Raw genomic sequence first — 19,527 nt, 5'->3', positions numbered from 1 at the left:
TTGATTTCTCGATGTCTTTATGTCTGATGCTCTGATCCCATGAGCAAGAACCTAAAGAGTGAACTTCCCATTCACTCGAACTGACACAAGAAGTAAAATGTGCACCAAGCAAAGGCCCCACTTGAAACATTTTCTCTTTGGTTATTGCCCTTCTTTATCCTCATTCCTCATTTCCCCTGTTCATACTGAAAAAAGATGCTAAGCAATTTAACTAAATAATCTTATTTGTCTAAGACTCTACAGTATGCTGATAAGACTCATCTGCAAGACTGAGCTGCACCTTCACTAAAGCTCTTGTGTGTTTTTTTTTTTAAAGCCGTGCCTGTTAAGTGCTTCTGTCTGATTGTCTTTCATTGTGAGGCCTGCGTACTTCATGTCACACTCAGGGGAACTAGTACTATCGAACAGATTGTGGTTCACCGCGTTCTCAGAGACGTTCATCTCCTTCTCACTCTTTCTTTCCCTCTCTCTGTTTTTCTCTCTGTCACACACACACACAAACAAACACACACACACACACACGCATGGACACATACTCACACAAACACACACGCATACACACACGCACACATACGCGGACACACACATACATACACACTCACACAAGCACGGACACATACTCACACACACACACACACAGGCACACACACACACACACACACACACACACACATGCACAGACACACACACACACACACACGCACACTTACTTGTGTAAACGCTGAATAGAGAAACTCTGTTACAGGTGATATGTGCAGTACTGTTAAACATCATTCAAACCCGGCCTTGTTTACATGTCTGTTGACATGTAGTGAGCAAGTGAGGACTCTGTTAGTTGGTGTGAACAAGCTGCCTAATCGATGACCCAAGCATCTTGCCTGCCAAGGGTTATGGCTCACTAATTAACCAAAATTCTCTATTTTTTCATTACAAAACATTTTGTCTCATCAGCCAATTTTGTAGCCAGGCTGAATACACACACACACACACACACACACACACACACACACACACACACACACACACACACACACGCACACACACACACACACACCCACACACACACACACATATATATATAATTGTTGTTGTTGTTGTGTTTGTTGTTGTTGGGGATATTATTATATTTTCTTGATATTATTAGTTTTTCTTTCAAAAATAGATTTCTATTGATATTTTTGCACGAATCAGATTTTTCTTCTGTAATTTCTTTTGAATTATTATGCATTAATTTGCAATGTCGACTTCTATTGGGTGCATGGGAGCGAGTGTTTTTTTCTCTCTTTTTTTCATGGGAAGAGTATTAATACACGCGCGCGTGTGTGTGTGACGTCTAAACGAGTCAATCACTAACTCCGCCTGCTGTATGAGCCACCAGTCCACCGCAGTTAGACATGGCAGCGCTGAGACCAGAGCATCGCTATGGGCTCTCCTGTGGAAAAAATGACAAAAACACCTCGAACAAAACATTTTACCATGTCAAGCTCACCGACACTGCCATGCGAGCACTGGAAGCCTATCAAAACCTTAAGGTAACGTCTGCACATCAGTTTTACTCAGTACTTACTTCTTCATGTTTTGTTTTGTTTCCATCAATAACTAGCTGGGATCTAGTTTTTAAAGCGATCCAACTGTTATTCCTCCGAGCTGCAAGTGACATTTTGTGGCCGTCAGCAAGTTCTTAAGAACTAGAAAAAGTGTTGTTTTAAGATGTCACATTATTCCACAAACAGCGCATCAATCGATAAATATGAGACGGCATTGGCAGCGTAAGGTCTGAACATTGCATTGCAATGTCTGACTCGCAGCGTAATCGTAGCGTAATGATTGGATATTCATAAGCAGACGATGTATACTGGAATATATATATATATATATATATATATATATACATATAGTCGTAAAATGTTTCTGGCATAAATGATGGCATGACAACCCTGTCTATCTAAAGTCTAATGTTTATTGGCTGCTTCGGAGAGAGCGTATTTCCAGTTTATACCATGAGTATTAGCTGGCTAATCATTGAAGAACGTAAAGAGAAACCTGAAAGGTCTTATAAAAAGTTTAAGGGATTTTTTTATATGTGAATCCCAGCATTTACTGTTCGACTGTGTCATTGCCATATATTTGTTTCTTTGTAGCCAAAACTGTTTTCTTAAATATAAGGGATTCATTTCAACATGTGTGACTCTTATGAAGAGCATAGTTGTGCAAATCGTTCGACTGTGTTACTCACTGTATCAACGTTTGTGGCGATCAGTTCATGTTGTGGGTTTCTATAAATGCAAGAATGCTATTTGTCGTTGTCATTGTGCGCACAAATTATTAGCTTGGAAAACAAATAATTAGCTTGGAAACCGTATCACTTTCGGTTGGTGCTGGCATGCGTCTATAACCTTAGATTTTATGTTAAAATGGTTTGTGCTGAGGCACCCAGATAAAAGGAGAAAGACTGTTTACACTGGCCGTCCGGACCATCACTTCCACTTCCCACTTGTTTCAAACGGTTAAGTTGCTTACGAATGTAATTGCCTGAAAAGACCGACATGCTTTGTGACCTAAGGGCCAAATCTTTGAACATGACATCGTTTTGTTTTAACAGATCTGTTTCGGGTTCAGGGGATGGTTGAAATGATTATATTTCAATATATGTGACAGCGAACGTTGCGCGCGGTTGGAATAATTTCCAGAAATCGAGCGCGACGTTCCTTTTTTTTAAAAAAACAGCTGGTCGTTTTCCTAAACTGTCATCCTTGTGAAGATGACAAAGCGGAGATAGTTGAAAATGAAAAGCTTGTTGCAAACGAAGAATTTAATTCCCCTACAAGCACTTGCTCGGTTGGAGCTTAGACGCCAGCTGGACTGGGTGCTAGGGGTCAGTTTCCTGCCTCATACCCCCTCCCCCAAGCTGTCCTGTATGCCTATTGGTTTTTTGACAGTGCAGTTTTGTTGTAGTTGCCGCGCCCCCTTTGTATTGTTCTGCCCTTTAAACGTTGGGGGACCCGCCCATTTTATGCTCTCATTGGTCCGCGGGGCGCCGTGGGCAATTCTACTGGGGCTATTTCGTTGGCTGCCCCAATCAGATGAAAACATTTGCTTCCCTAATGTCGTGAGATAATTTATTTTGACACGCGACCGCCGGCAGCGAGTACATTATTAAACAAACACAGTAAAACTGGGCGATTAATGGTTGAAAAACAGAAAAGCAATATCCGAACGTTGTGGTTGTATTGGCCGACGTGAACTGTGAGCTGGGCGGAACGGCGCTGACTTTGTAAACCGCGCTGTACGGAATGAAATGTGAACGCACTGCACGGTGTCATGCTTTATCGTGTTGAGTTGTCATAGTTCTTTTTTTCTTGTCTATCGCTTTTAAACTTGCAAAGAATATCACCACCTCTTTCACTGATATATCCCACATGGGTCTTTGTTTTTGTTTGTCAGTTTGGCAGGGTACAGATACCTTTATTCAAGCTGATATTTGATACCCGGGTACTATACAGTATGTTGTCAGGTATGTAAACCATATTCTCCTGACAGGTGTCATGCTCTTGATTTGGGTGGAGTTATTTGTAACCCAGTTACCTTTCCGGCAGGGTGCTGGCTCTTGGATTTCCTTGACCTGCACATCCTTCTAATCAGTTACACTACCTAGCGCAAAAACATGCAAAGTCACCTGACAGTCTGTAGATGCTAAATTCTGTTTGTATGCTTGTGAAGGAGGGGCCTTCACCAGCCTCCAGATGGCCGCAGTGTTGTCGATGTCGTGTTAATCTTGTTTTCTTGTTAAGGTTGAATGTTAAAGATACTTTTTTCCCCCAATGTACTACATTTGCAATCGACAGATCTCTTACCACCAGCTTCATTCCAAACAGGTTCATTGTGTAATTGTTGCTTGTAATTGTCATTTTTTGTCATTTAATTGTGGACAACCACCCATTGGTTAAAGAGACACACCTGCCTAATTAAAGGCATGTTAAGTACAGTATGTGGTGGGAGGGTAGGGGGTGTTCTTCTGCAGTTGATTTTGCTGAGGCTGATACCTTTTGTTTGTTGGGTTTTTCATTTTTTTCCCCCCAATCATTTACTCTTTCTGGTCATTGTCTGGTGAGAAATATCAGCCAGCTGCTCCACATCACTAATCTCACTGCATTAAAAAAAAAAAAAAGCTCAGCCCATCAGCGCTGGTTTGTTTTTTACCGAGCAACACGAAGTGTAATGAGCAACAGCCAATAGGAAATGCAACATATCTATGGCCTCTTCTCCATTTCCCCCTAACAACCCAGCAGAGCCTAGTCACATGATCATGGCAATACTGAGTCTTATCTGCTGACCAGCATGAATTATGGCTTTGAAGAACAAAAGACATGGAAACTCTATCCATTGTCACCATGTGACATTGGTTGCTTTAAAGTGTGGAATAATTTGTTGCAAATGTATGGTTCTTGGATGGGTGTCATATTCGCAGCATTCTCACAGGGGAGAGGAAATGAAACCGTAGCTACACTTAAGACTGTTTTGGTAATAACTGGCTCAGACTGGCATTTGTGGCAGGTCACAGCTGAAAAGTGATGAAGAGATGATATTCTTATATCCACCTGGAGGGTGGTATGTTTGTGTGTCTTGCCTCTATACCACAGAATTTCTGAATTTCCCTTAGATGCTTTTGGGGGAGAATTGAGGAGAATTTCAGTCATTGAGAATTTTTTTTTTCTAACAGAAAAATAAAAATGTTGAAATGGAGGAATTATTAGGTGTTTTTCCTTGACAACTTTCATGTTTATGTATGCGTGTCTCTCTCTGTCCCTTCCCCTGCCTCTCTATTGCTCATTCCTATTAAGTCATACTCACTGACTTAGACAGCCTTTCTGAAAGTGACATTGATTTATCAGACACATTCCACTGCAGATTAGTGAAACAAGCCCTTGATTTGAAGACCTTCACTGACAGACGTCGCTGAGTAACAGCTGCTGGCATGCATTTATCCCTAAAATAAGTAACTACGGCACCTTCCTACGTTCAGTATGAATCAATACCGACGCAGTGTATTACTGCTATGAGGACCGGTGAGTTATCTGTTTGGGATTTGCTTATTCTAGGAATTCCTTTGTTGATACCATCTTTTCAAGCAGTGCATGCTCCATCACAGTCTACATACCTTTGTTCCCATTATTACAGAGAAATGAGAACTGGGAGCTCATACTGAGGAGATATGCTCTGCAGGGCGAGTGGAGCGGTTTTGTCATAAGAGACTGAGCCCTGTGATATTAAATGCTAACCAGTTTCTTCTCGTCTCTTCTCCAGGGTTTCTTACCAAATCAGCCAACTATTTGCTTCAAGGGGAACCAAGGGGTAAGATCCAATTTAATGATGCTCTGTCCTTCAAATACTTCACTTAATGGAATGCTTTGATTAGGCCTTCATGTGGAGTCATGTTGTGAACAATTTCTGTGAAAGTCCTCTGACAATTTTTTAAAATATATTATTTTGCCTCTTTTAATTTTTTTCATATCTTAAACCATCCATTCAGTACAAAGAGATCTGCGTCCCTTGAAATCCCCTGCATGCTTGTCTCACATATTGAATATGTTAACATTTGCTACCAGAAGGTTGTTTTCAGTTTTCACAGATAGGTGTAAAAGTGGTGTATTCTTTTAAATATGGGTTCTGCTGGGTCGAGACACCTCCTTTGCCCTATGCATGAAAACAAATGTGAACATAATTATTCCTATAGAACTGCTGCTCTTTTTTTAATGCAGGATTTGACCTGGTCAGAATGTTTGCTTCTGTTGTCTTGGAGTGCACAAAATAATGGACTATAGAGAGCGAGAGAGAGAGGGAGAGAGAGAGAGAGGGAGAGAGAGAGAGAGGGAGAGAGAGGGAGAGAGAGCGCAGGGAGCGCAGGTCCCTGAACCCTACAAAAGGTTACGGGTCTTCTGTTTATGGTACTTGTGTTGGATTGCCTGCCTTCCACGCCAAATGGTAATTTTCACTTTTTTTGAAATACATTTCAGGCGTTTCTGGTGTAATTGATGGTGTAGTTGTTGGTGTAGTTGATGGCTACCTTGTCCCTGCTGTGCAGTAGCCCACTGAGAGGGCAGGAGACCATCAGCCCCACTGCCAACGCGCTCACAGAACCCACGGCCAAATCACAGGAGCTACGCAATTCTGCCCGGGGAAGTGCAGTGCAGTGGTCATGACTGTCCTAAATAAACACAGAAGATCTTGGGCTTGGGAGATGCGTCTCTGAGACAGGCTGGGCAGCTGGGAAGGCTTTGTTCAGTGGGGGGGGGGGGGGGGTGAGCCCCAAGAAGCCTCAGTGACTCCTGGTACTCCCCGCCCTACTCCCCATCCCCCAGATTCTGCACGGAAATGGCAGGACTGCCTCCAAGCTTGAGTGCTTTGTCATGAGCGATGAACAGCAGAGACAGAGGATGTTCTTTTACCTACAGCGCATTCAGAAAGTATTCAGACCCCTTCACTTTTTTGCATTTTGTTATGTTGTAGCCTTATGAAAAAAAAATTAAATTCATTTTTTCCCCTCATCAGTCTACACTCAATACTCCATAATGACAAAGCAAAAACAGGATTTTAGAACTTGCAAATTTATTAAACATAAAAAAAGTAAATATCACATTGACATAAGTATTCAGACCCTTAACTCGGTACTTAGTTGAAGCACCTTTGGCAGTGATTACAGCCCCGAGTCTTCTTGGATATGATGCGACAAGCTTTACACACCTGGATTTGGGGATTTTCTGCCATTCTTCTCTGCAGATCCTCTCAAGCTCTCTCAGGTTGGATGGGGAACCTTGGTGGACAGCTATTTTCAGGTCTCTCCAGAGATGTTCAGCTGGGGTCAAGTCCGGGCTCTGGCTGCGCCTCTTAAGAACATTCACAGAGTTGTCCCTAAGCCATTCCTGCATTGTCTCAGCTGTGCGCTGAGGGTCATTGCCCTGTTGGAAGGTCTACCTTTGGTCCTGAGCGCTCTAGAGCAGGTTTCCATTAAAGATATCTCTGTACTTTGCTCTGTTCAGCTTTCCCTCAACCCTGACCAGTCTCCCAGTCCCTGCTGCTGAAAGACAGCCCCATAGCATGATGCTGCCGCCACCATGCTTCACCATTGGGATGGTATTGTGCAGGGGATGAGAAGTTTCATGTGTCTTTTACTGAGGAGAGGCTTCCATCTGGCTACTCTGCCATAAAGCCCAGATCGTTGGAGTGTCGCAGTGATGGTTGTGGATTGTTGCAGTGATGGTTGTGGAGTGTCGCAGTGATGGTTGTGGAGTGTTGCAGTGGAGTGTTGCAGTGGAGTGTTGCAGTGGTGGCTGTGGAGTGTTGCAGTGGAGTGTTGCAGTGGTGGTTGTGGAGTGTTGCAGTGATGGTTGTGGATTGTTGCAGTGATGGTTGTGGAGTGTTGCAGTGGAGTGTTGCAGTGGAGTGTTGCAATGGTGGCTGTGGAGTGTTGCAGTGGAGTGTCGCAGTGATGGCTGTGGAGTGTTGCAGTGGTGGTTGTGGAGTGTTGCAGTGATGGTTGTGGAGTGTTGCAGTGATGGCTGTGGAGTGTTGCAGTGGTGGTTGTGGAGTGTCGCAGTGATGGCTGTGGAGTGTTGCAGTGATGGTTGTGGAGTGTCGCAGTGATGGTTGTGGAGTGTCGCAGTGGTGGTTGTGGAGTGTTGCAGTGATGGTTGTGGAGTGTCGCAGTGATGGTTGTGGAGTGTCGCAGTGGTGGTTGTGGAGTGTTGCAGTGATGGTTGTGGAGTGTTGCAGTGGTGGTTGTGGAGTGTTGCAGTGGTGGTTGTGGAGTGTTGCAGTGGTGGTTGTGGAGTGTTGCAGTGGAGTGTTGCAGTGATGGCTGTGGAGTGTCACAGTGATGGCTGTGGAGTGTTGCAGTGATGGCTGTGGAGTGTTGCAGTGGTGGTTGTGGAGTGTTGCAGTGGTGGTTGTCCTTCTGGAAGTTTCTCCCATCTCCACACAGGATCTCTGGAGCTCAGCCAGAGTGACCATCGGGTTCTTGGTCACCTCTCTTACCAAGGCCCTTGGTAAGAAGCGGCCAGCTCTAGGAAGAGTCCTAGTTGTTCCAAACTTCTTCCATTGAAGAATTATGGAGGCCACTGTGCTCTTGGGAACCTTCAATGCAGCAGAATTTTTTTGTAGCCTTCCCCAGATCTGTGCCCTGACACAATCCTGTCTCTGAGCTCTGTCCTTTGACCTCATGGCTTGGTTTTTGCTCTGATATGTACTGTCAGCTGAGAGACCTTAGAAAGACAAGTGTGCCTTTCCAAATCATGTCCAATCAATGGAATTTGCCACAGGTAGACTCCAATCAAGGTGTAGATACATCTCAAAGATGATCAAGAGAAATGGGATGCACCTGAACTAAATTTCACATGTCATAGGAAAAGGTCTGAATACTTATGTCAAAGTGATATTTCACTTTGTCATTATGTGGTACTGATTGTTGGTTGATGAGGGAAAAAATGAATTTAAATGATTTTAGCATAAGGCTGCAACATAACAAAATGTGAACAAAATGTGAAAAAAGTGAAAGGGTCTGAATACTTTCTGAATGCACTGTAAATTTGTTGCTCACAGTTGTCAGGCTTGGCCAGTTGGAATAGGGGTGGCCCGTCTTTTTTACTTAATCCTGTCTAATGTGGAAATGCTGTCTTTGTGTACTTCACATAAAATAATTTCATTTATAGTAAAAGATAATATTTGTCTCCTCTGGTGTTTGACAGCCAAACCAAAAGTGGCTATTTGGTCAAGATTGTTCTTCCAGTGACCAAATGAAGTGCGCTCTGATAGAGTTCAATATGGAGCATCGTACTGAACACATTTCAATTACGCATACATGTCAGAATGCAAAGACAGATGTTTTAAGAAATCTACCAACATCATGCTAAGCTCTCACAGTAGTAGCACTAGGCTGTTTGAACCTCTGGACAAAAAAAAAATCCCCATGTGATTATTTCAGTGTAGATGCATTACATATTCCAAGGATGGAAAGCAAACCCCGCCCCCACCCTACCCCCCAGCTGACTGACAGGGGAGCGGCTCAGCTGGGCCTATCTTAATGAGGGCATTGAAGCTGTGAGAAAGAATCACATTAAGCCATTCCTGTGGGGGAGAGGGACAGACTTGACAGACGCCACAACGCATGACCGCACACCAGCCTCTCCTGGCAAGGTGAAGGATGGCAGCCCTGCTTCGAAGCTCGTGTCACAGCAAGCACATTTTCCACGCGGCTTTTATCACACACAAACAGATCCACTGCATACGGCTGCTTCACAGAAGCACCTCGCGCAACCCATCTGCAATGCACTGGCAACTCTGGTGCAACTCTTTGCAAACTGTTGACATGAGTCATGCAAGTGCTGTGTCTGTATTTGTGCCACATCCAGTCAGAGTGGAGGTACCCACCACGTGATTAAATGATACTGAACCACCAGCACCTTAGCCATTTTAGGATTTTCTTCTGTCATTTTCCATTTGATGCAGCCGTTTCTGTGCAGTGTTATTTTCATAGAACAGGAAACGTGTATATATGTGTGTGTGTTCAGCTAGCTGTCTTTATTTTTGCAAACTTTACAAATTTGTCATGTAGAACAAAATTACATTGTGTCTTGCGTGTGATTTGATTTTGTCTACATTGTATTTTAAACCACGTCTGAGTTGCCTTAGAACTGGGTGGTGTAACGGTTAAATGTGTGTGAGTGATTGGATAATACAGTCTACGTGTGCAGATTTTTATTGCGTGTGAAGTGGGGGTAATTTGGGGTAATGTCTCCCCAGAATTCTTCCGAACATCTTCCTATCCACTGACTAGACATAATAGCAAAGGGAAGAGAAAAAAGAAGGAGCTCTGTCTGTGTGCATAAGCCCTCTGTCCTCCCTAAGTCCCAAGGTCAACCTTCCCCTTTCTCACTACAACAGTACCTAGATGGCCTACTGACCTGAATTCCCAGTGTGGAGAAACAAAAAAAAGCTAAGTGTCTTTTGTAAAAATGTTGGAGGTAGCCTGAGAAACCTCCCCTGAGTCTTGCAGTAATGGCCCGGCTGATTGTGCCAGGTCACGGCTGCTTCCTGTGAAAAACCCCCTCAGCACCAGGCTGTCCTGAGAGGGCAGTATAATGAGCAAGGCTAGGAAATTCCCGTAAAATCTTTTTCTGGATGCTCTCCAGCCCTTGGTGGTGGAGGGGGATTTTCAGATTCCGAACGGGTTTCCGGTTGTGGCTTGTCAGCTGCCGTTTTGTTCCGGCCCGGTCAACTTGGTGCCACCTTCCTGAGGCCACACCCAGAACTGCCCCCTCCCAATTCGCCCCAAAGCTTTCACAAGAGAGTGTGAGGAGGAGGTATAATTGGGGGGTAGGGGGATTGGTAATCTGGCATTCTTGGAACCAACGGAAATAATAAATGACTCTAGGGCCATTTGCCGAAAAAAGAGCAGTAGTTCGAAATTACGATAATCATTTAAATTGTACATGCAATTTTGGAACTGGAGAAAAAAAGAAATTCAGGTTCTTTGGAAAAATTGGGCCTAAGTGAAAATGGGCCATAGAGAAAGTTTTTATCGTGGACATATCAAGTCAGGCAGTGCATAAATGTGCGGTACATCCAACTACCAACTTTTCCTGGATGTTTTTTTTTTTTCTGATTGTACCATCCTGACAGCCTCTAGTCAGCAGTGATGATGCCACTGTTGCACATGGTAAAGAATGTTATATATCAGGAATTAGGGGTTAAACGGATAATCTGCATGTGTAGAAATTAACGATAAGGAAGCAAAAGAAGTGAATGAAAGGAATTCCTTAAACACCACAAAAGGAAAAAAAAATAGCTTTAAATATCTTTCTATTTCACACAAAGGCTAGAGGCAAGAGCTTTGGGGTCTCCTCTGTGTGACGGCATGAGGATTGTGTGGAATTTCGCATCCTGAAGCTCTCTCTCTGTTTGTGCTGGCACGTAGCCCGGTAGGGGATGTTCCTGGAGTCTTACCCCTTCTCACTTGTGTTACTCCAGGCGTTGTTTGCGTGGTTTCAGGTTGTAACAAACTGCTTTCATTCTGTTGTAAGCGCATTCCTGCCCAAGCTGAATATAACTGCATCCTCTGTGTCAATTGTGGGATGAAGCATTACCTTACATGACATTATTGGCATTTAGCAGACGCTGTTATCCAGAGCAACTTACATCAGCTACAGTTGTTTTTACAATGTTATCCATTTATACAGCTGGATTTTACTGAGGGAATTAAGTACCTTCCCCAAGGTTACAGCAGCAGTGCCCCAGCAGGAATTGAACCTGCAACCTTAACCACTATGCTACACTGCCGCATTAGAGAATATATTTAATATATTTTGTGTAGGTTTAGACTGAAGAGGAGCTGCAGTTGTGATGGGGCACTGCTTTTGGCATAGCCCAGTGTGGCAGGGGGTGTCATTGTTTCACAGTGGTCACAGATCAGGGGTGTCCAATTCCTCTTCTCCTCCTGAACGCCTTATACGAGTTATTCTCCAAAAACGTTACAGCAACATATATAGTAGTCTGTGTACTTGACTTCCCTTAGTTTTCTAGGCTGTCTAGTTTTTTAGATTAGCACAAGTTAACATGTGGTAGTGTTTGAATGGTGTTGTCAGGCACTCACTGGTCTGAAGGTTTGACACTGCTACTCATTCACCTTGAATGGATACACTTCTGTTCTCTTGTGCTGTAAGGCGCTCTGAAAAAGAACACCTGCTAAATGAATTTAACATAATATAAATGCACGTAGAGTGGAAAGTGAAAAGTGCATCAGGCCCTACTGTACTCCATGCCGCACTGTTCAGATCTCAGAATTCCTCTTGGTTTTGGGCAACAATAAATCTACACACCTTTTCTGTAACAGGCCTTAAGCCTTTTTATTGTTATGATTGTTCTGTAATGGGGCTGCGGGTCTGTAGCAGTGTCGGTGCGTAAACGGTCCACCCCTTGAATTTGCTGGCGTGGGTCCCGTTAGCTGTCCGGTTGTCTTTTGCTGAACACTGTATCAGTGAAGTTACCTGGGCTTGCACTTTCTGTTTCTCTGTGTTTTAGCAGTGTCAGAGGAAAAGTGGGTGGGGGGTGGGGGCAAGAGCTCAGACTGCATTCCTGTCCTGTCCACGGTGACTCAGTGTGAGCCCCCCCCCCCCCCGCCCGCCCCCCCATACACATACTTGTCGTCATTGTGCTTGTGTCTTGTCAGAGGCCCTGAGAGATGTGAGGACTCCAGTCGTCCCCCCCCAAACCCCCCCCCCCCCACACACACATACACACACACACACCTTCCCCTTCGCCACACTCACACACATCTGCAGATGAATGTTTGTTTTATTTTATGTTTTTTTTGTTCTTCAGAATAACAATAGCAGGAATGTGCTCAGAATGCGGGCCGTCCGCTGTGTCTCTGTGGGAGCGGGAAGCTGTCCCACGCGTGCCTGAAAGGACACATGCCACTCTATTCATCCAGATGTGTCAGGCTGGGCCTAAGGGGCCTGGGGAGGGGGGGTGGGGGGGGGGGGGTGGGGTCACAGTTTATGTGTGTGTGGAGACAATCGCAATGTGCCAGGATGGAAAAAATCTCTTATCAGTTGGAATTGGTGTTGAGTGGTTGAGTGGATTAAGTGAATGTCAGGGAACAAAGAGAAGTGTGTGTGTGTGTGTGTGTGTGTGTGTGCAGTGTTTTTGTGTGTCTAAGTGTAAGTGATTGTGTCTGTATGAGCATGCAGATGTGTGTGGACCTGAGAGAGGGCTATTTTATTCCTTTTTTGTCTATTTGGAAGTCTGTTAACGCTAACCTTACATGTGTGTAATCAGGTTTTTCTGAAGGAAATGTTTGGGTGGAGCAGGTTTTCAAGCCCAATGCAGAGAAATTCATTAAGCCTGGTGTGCTCTGGCCAGATAACACACTGTGATTTTAAAAGCTCAGCAGATGAAATGATGGCACACAGATAGGACCGACTCCCCGTACCACCTTACAAACGCTGACTGGGAAGGAGAGCCTAGAGCAAGATTTACGGAGACTATCAGCGACTGTGTAAATTAAAATAAGTGGCTTTAGTAATTATGTTAACGGGGTGAAAAAATCCTGCCCCCCTCCCTTTCTCCAGGAAAACGCGTTAAGGGGCTTTAAACGTCCAAACAGACCCGTGCCTGCTGAGGGACAGTTCAGGCTAACGCCTCTGTGTGAAAACCATGGTTTGCAGCTCCCGAAGAGACCAGGAAGGGAGCGTCCTTTGAACAGGTTTGCGGTGCGAAGGCCGTGACCATTACCCTGCCTTCTGTTGGAATGTCACACGCTCGGCAGGCCGCGCAGAGAGGGGCGCGTCACACAGTGACCCCCCGGTCTGCCGGGGCTGACAAATTAACCTTGGTGGACTTCGTAAGAGGCATGATTGTAGTTGCCGTTCAAAGCAGCAGCGTGGGGGATGCGTTTTTTTCCCTATCCTCACCCACTACCCCTTGCAACCACTTCAGCTGCTTTTCCCAGCCCCCACCCCTTCCCTAAAGCCCCCCGCCCCCCCCACTACCTGCTCTACATTGCGGGAGCATAAAGCCGAACCGTATGAAACGGTGACTAAATAGAGCCAGCGGGGCGACGACATGCGTGGCTGATTAAGCGACTGTGCGCCGGTGTCATTAATCTAACCGCACCCGCCGCGCGGAATTGCGCTCTCCCTGAGGAGATGAGACGGCAGACAGGCTCGAGTTCATTACCGCCGCCGCTGTGCGCCCTCGGGCGGAGCGCGCCGGCTTCCCTGGCTTCGGCCCTCGAGGCCGTTTGACTTCCGCCCCCTTTTCTTCGCGTTAGACCCGTGGCCTGACGGAATGCCAGTGAGCCTGCCCTGCATCACTCTCCGTGGGATGTATGGATGCCTTACATTACCTTACATCATTACCATTTAGCATTTAGACTCTCTCACACAGATAGGAGGACTTACACAGATTGAAGCTTTACACGATATCCATTTATACAGCTGGATATTTACTGTGGGTTAAGTGGCTTGCCCAAGGGAGAGGTGCCCCATTGTGGGATTAAACCAGAAACCTTTCGGCTACGAGTTCTGCTCCCTACCACTATGCTACACTGCCTGCATCTGTCTGTGTGTCTGACCTGGAGTGTTTCACAAACAAGCCCGCTGAACAGGAGCATTCTGTGACTCACTTCCTGTTTGGACTTGTGTTCCAGCCATTCATTAATAATGCACTCCAGCCAGGTCTGAGGGAGGTGTGGGAGCAAGGCAGGCAGCCATTAATGAGCCTGCAAGGATGCGAGAACAATGGGCAGCTGGATCTGAGAGTAAAACGCAACCTGGTCTGTTCCGGCGGAGAGAGGAATGTCAGCCGTTGGGAAGGGAATGGGCTGCAGAAGACCCCGCCAACTGCGACAGACTGCAGACCACAGCCGAATCAGCCTGGCGTGTGCCTGCTCTTCCTGCATGGCCATGGTGCAGGACGCCCCTGCCGAAGTGAAGGTCTATATTTACTGTCTCCTTGCTTACACTTTGAGGACTCAAGCATTGCAAAACAGCACCTGAGAAAACAGAATTCCTCCTCTGAAAACAGATGTGTGGTTAGGAGAGAATGGCGATTGGGGGGGGAGGGGTGTCGACGACCATGGGTCAGGTTGTCCTGGCAACATGGCGATGTTTCTCACCGGCTGTCAGCGTGGAGGTCAAATCGCATCCTGTAACCACACAAACAGAAGGAAGCTTTTTTCATTCTCTAATGCACTTGACAAGGAGGGGTGTTTCCCATCCTTGCTTGGGAATGCCCTCTGTTGTTTTCTCCCAGGGTTCTCTGAGGCAAGCCATCGCATTCTAGTTGGGCTCGCACAAGTCCAAGGGCATTGGCAGGGTAACAGGGCAATGCAAGGGCAAACAGGCAGCGCAATGCACATCCTCAGAAGGGCTTGTTTTATCAGCAGTGTTTCACCTTGTGTATAGTATTGAGTATATAAGTTAATTTCAGTAAAGGCAGTGGACAAAAAAAACGAGATTTTGATTTTTGGGCTTTTTATTCCAGTCCATTTTTCAAAACACATTCTTTTTTTTTTCACATTTTTTTTTTCAATCCTGTATTCCCCAAGTCAGGCAGACCCACACTCAGTGACCTCAACCCCAAGCTAATCCAGAACAGGGTTAGTGCAGACTGCTGTAAGTGTTAATGATGAGGCTTCTCTGTTCCATTAGCAGGGGGCAACTCCTTTGGAGCATGAGACCTTCAAGCACGTGTGAAAGGTTTTTTAGACACTGTTCAGCTTGGGGGGTTGGGGTTGTGGGGGTGGGGGCTGGTCCTCATTTCATTTCCATCATGCTATTCTGCAGAGCCGGGTGGGGGGGGGGGGGTGTGTACACGTTTCACACGTCATGAGGGCAGTCTGGGTAGGGATGGTGGTGGGGTTGGGGGCTCTCAAATTCCACAGCCAGCATGAATCATTAGTTTGTGGAAACACAGTGCTTACAATGGCTTTGGAAGGAAGGCTCTGACACCTGAAATCCTGCAACGTGGGTGGCTGTAACCTCTCCTAAATTTATAACGCCCCTAGAAAAAAACACAAAAAAACAAAAGGGAAAAGATGTTGAGGATTGGTAAGGAGGTGCAGAAGGAGGTGCAGAAGAGTGTAGGAAGGCTTAGGTGGCCTCCTCCAAAGGGTTAGGTTTTCTGAACAGTTGTAATTTACATCCAAAGTATCCCACGTTAGCAATAACAAGAGATGCCAAGAGATGTGTCCCCTGAGGTGGGGAGGTTAGGGTTAGAGTCTAATGAGTCTAAAAGACACCAGGAGATGAGGATGAAGAAGGAGGCCATGGAGTAGGTAGACTCTCAGACTGGCCTGACTGTGGTAATGGACTGATGAGAATGTAAGGGCATGGATATGGGGGGGGGGGGGTGCCTGCCACACTAGACTGGGGGGGTGTCTCCTCCAAGGGCTATGGAGTGGGGGTGGGGTTAGGATGGTGGTTGTTGGGGGGGGGGGGCTGGAGGGGGCTGGGGGGGTTGCGTTTAGGGACGGGGGGTGTGAGGAGCGGGGGGGTGGGGGGGCGGTTTGGCGGCAGCCTCGTGTGGAATGTCAGCGGTACAAGTGGTCCTCCTGCCTGGGGACTCAGCCAGCTTCTGAGCATCAGCTTGGCAGTAGGTCATTTATAACACTAATCATCCTCTGCTGCATTGCTGTGTGCCTTGACCTAATTCTGACGGCTTTTGTTTTAATGACTTGTTGCTTTTTTAAACGTGGTAGAGAAAGACGCCTTCTGCTTCAGGCTGCAGGGGAAGGCAGTAGCTTCTAATGACATAAAACCGCTCAAATCCCAGACAAAAGCGGACCTCTGATGATTCCTGCCTCACCACTTGAATTGAAAGCGGGACGTAAATATTTCATTACTCACGGTCAGTTTGATACTCTGTTGAGCTCAGGTCTTTGTGAAATGCCTTGTTCTTTGTGTTACCGTGGGTTGGTCCCACGTGTGTGTGTGTATGTGTGTGTGTGTGTGTGTGTGCTGCATGCTTTAAATCAGAATGGGGGGGGGGGGGGGGGGGGTAAAGGGTTGGGGTTGGGGGAGGTTTCAGGAGGAGCTGCTACTGGCTAAACACCAGTGAAGCAGCCTTTGGCTGTATTACATGACTGGGCATTTGTGACAGCTACAATCCTGCGAGCTACATTTGCTCTCAGCGCTGCGTTCTTCGGACAAGAGACACAGAATCAATCATTTAGCACTGATGACAAAGGAGAGCATTTAGCAGGCGACCTCCAACTGCCCTGTTTCTTATTTTGAAAGCGTTTTCAAAGGAACATAGACCCCCACATATCACTGGAAACAAATATGAGTTTTAAATGCCAAGGGGATTAATGGCCCAGAGTCTGGGTTCATTTGATTAGGAATGAGTAAAAAAATCTGAATATGAATATGAATTGAACAAATATAATATAGAGACATTTTAACTGTAAACAGTGACACAAACTCTTAGAACAATACAAATGAACAGCCTTCTTTGAATGAGCCATTAATGTCGTTTGGATTTCAGTTGTGGAGATTAATGGGGGATCTCTGTGTTTTTGACGTTGACGATGCAGGGGGCACACACAGTTCATCCTCTCAGATAGCACCGGGACGGAGAAGCTGCAGCGGGTTTAAAAGTCAGTCATACTGCCAGTGGTGTCTTCAGTGCTTGCGCTGTGACTGACTCAAAGACCCGGGGGGCAGCCAGCTCACTGTGTGTGTCACCTGCAACGGTGCTTTGATGAGAGAACAAACCCTGACTCACCTGTCCTTCTGTGTGTCTGTCTGTCTCTCTCTACAGCTCTCTTACCCACTCTGTCTCCATCACTCGACCTCTTCCTTTCGCTTTGCCTTCCGCTCTCCACCCCTCTCCACTTCACCCCTCTCCGCATGTCTGTGGGTGTTGTTAGTGGTGTGTGTTAGAGCGGTGTTACCATGGCACTCCATTGTGCAGTGTTTGTGCAGGCCCTGCAAGCACACGTGTAAGTTCTGAGCGCTGCAAAGCTCACCTCTGTAGGTTTTCTTTGAGGTCTTCAAACAGAGAAACGGCCATGCTGAGAATGCTTTTCTCTCAGAACAACACATCTGACCTAACGCAAATGCCACCATCTCAGATCTTTCGGGAAATCGCTCAAAGGTCTTGCTGTGATGGAAGCATGACTGGTGCTCAAAGTATTTTTTCATTCTAAAGTAAAACTAATCTGTGAACACCTTTCATAGTTTTTCTCTATTAAATTTTAACTTCTCAGTGTGTCTGCTGTCTGCACTGGAAGTCAAAGAAAAAAAGTAGCTGTGGCCTAACAAAAGGTGTGTTTCAGGTTCAAAGTTCAATAATTGAATATGAGCATGTATCAGTTGCTGTCCCCTGAAATGATATAGTGTCTGACTGAGACTTGACCTGATGAGTTTTCTGCTCAGGAAAGACTGTTTTCCACAGCTGTTTTCCGGCAGATAGATCACTTTGGTAACGGTGAGTGCAAGTTGTCAAACGTCTTGCCCTAAGAAATAGTTTCATGCAGTTTCTCTTCTCAAGAGCACCTGGGGTGAAAGGCTTAAAATGAAATCCAATCGATTGTACTTGGTTTCACAGAAATGTGCAGGAATATGTCAAAATGCACTGTAATATGTTAACAGGATTTAGGAGTGCTCTGGAGGGGGAAAAAACAACCTTTTAGTGCTGTGTTGATTCATGCCATAAATTGTACTGGTTAAAAACAAGTTGTTTACACAGCTTTTTTAAGAACACTGTTAAGGTACCTGGGCCAGGTTAATGGACTGGGGAGATTAATTAATTCATTTAAAAGTGTATTTAAAGTGTTTTAAATGGATTTTGCCATGGCGGTCTTGAGAGCCTCATCAATGTGAATAACTGAATAGTATGTACGGTAGGATTAGAAGGGCGTTCCGCACCTGAGTCACCGAGGATGCGGAAACAGAGTATTTGGGGCCAGAGTGAGCCAGCAGACCCACCTGGTCCTCCCCCTGCTCAGCTGAGATACCTCTGTGACAGACGCATAATGCAGAGGGGGTGCATACAAAGGTTCGCTGCGCACAGATGATCTGACAAAGCTATAGATTCATTCAAAAGGCTCCGCTTAAAGATTAAAGATCTCCCCAGTCTGGAATTCATAGCGGATACCATAGCAAATCACAGCATAGTAAACAGTAAACACAAGTCAGTGAGATTTGGCCCATGGTTGCATGACCTGACACGGTTAAGGCTCTAAGGATTAGGCTCTCTTGAGCACCCTCTCTCTATACTGGCTGTACAGTCGTCCTCAGCAGCGTGGAGAATGAGATCAGGGAATCAGCTGACTGCAGTCTGCTGCTCTGGGCAGTGTGCTGCATCCCTGACATCATCAGGGTGTCAGTCAGCTCAGGTCAAGGATTGGAGGATTTCTGAGGACTCCCTTTGTGCTGGGGATGTGAGGAAGTGCACGCTGTCGCTTCCCTATCGGCGGGGGGGGGCTCCTCTGCGGTTTTACCCAAGCGGAGCCGAGCCTCTGGCACCTGGCCTGGCGAGCTCCTGTTTTCATGGGTTTGGAGCGCTGAGATGAAAACTGTAATATGGAAGGTGTTAGCGGCTCTCAGTTCAGACTGGTGGGAGCACCCAAGTTTCACCTCTCCCGCTGGTTTTTAGTGCAAACAGGTGTCTTTTCATCTTTCTGGGAGCGTTTCATGTTTCACACCCACATTTCCAGACTGATTGTCAAGGCTGTGATAAAAGGATATTACGACTGCATCCACTGTGTTTTTAAAGCCTTTTATGAAAAAATGCTTTTAAACCTTGTTTTTGAACAGTGTATGCTTGCTACTTCTCCAAATTCTTTTTCTTTTTTTTTTGCCTGTTTGCTGTTTTCTTTGTTTTAGAGTGACACTTGAACTGTATTTCTGTGAGTCAAGATACTTTAAAAGGTCATGTGTCAGGGCCGATTTAGACTCCTGACCCTTACCTTAACCAGAACTTGGTCCATTTCAAACAAAGTGCAGCTTCAGAATGTCTTTTAAAGGA

General features: G+C 45.7%; 1 protein-coding gene across 2 annotated transcripts in view; it reads left to right on the top strand.

The window, feature by feature from the left end:
• The first annotated feature begins 1,370 nt into the window (after positions 1-1,370).
• The window catches only part of LOC118782378 (RNA polymerase II elongation factor ELL2-like), a 38,902-nt gene continuing 20,745 nt past the window's right edge, over positions 1,371-19,527 (top strand). For both annotated transcript variants that reach the window (XM_036535704.1, XM_036535703.1), the window contains exons 1-2: positions 1,371-1,532; positions 5,305-5,352. In XM_036535704.1, the coding sequence (XP_036391597.1) occupies positions 1,395-1,532; positions 5,305-5,352 (186 nt within the window). In that variant the 5' untranslated portion in view covers positions 1,371-1,394. The remainder of the gene's footprint in view (positions 1,533-5,304; positions 5,353-19,527) is intronic.

This window comes from Megalops cyprinoides, chromosome 8, assembly GCF_013368585.1.
Source record: "Megalops cyprinoides isolate fMegCyp1 chromosome 8, fMegCyp1.pri, whole genome shotgun sequence".
In the NCBI taxonomy this organism is placed as follows: domain Eukaryota; kingdom Metazoa; phylum Chordata; class Actinopteri; order Elopiformes; family Megalopidae; genus Megalops; species Megalops cyprinoides.
Note: the sequence above shows the minus strand (reverse complement) of the source record. Positions and strands in the feature narration are given on the sequence as shown.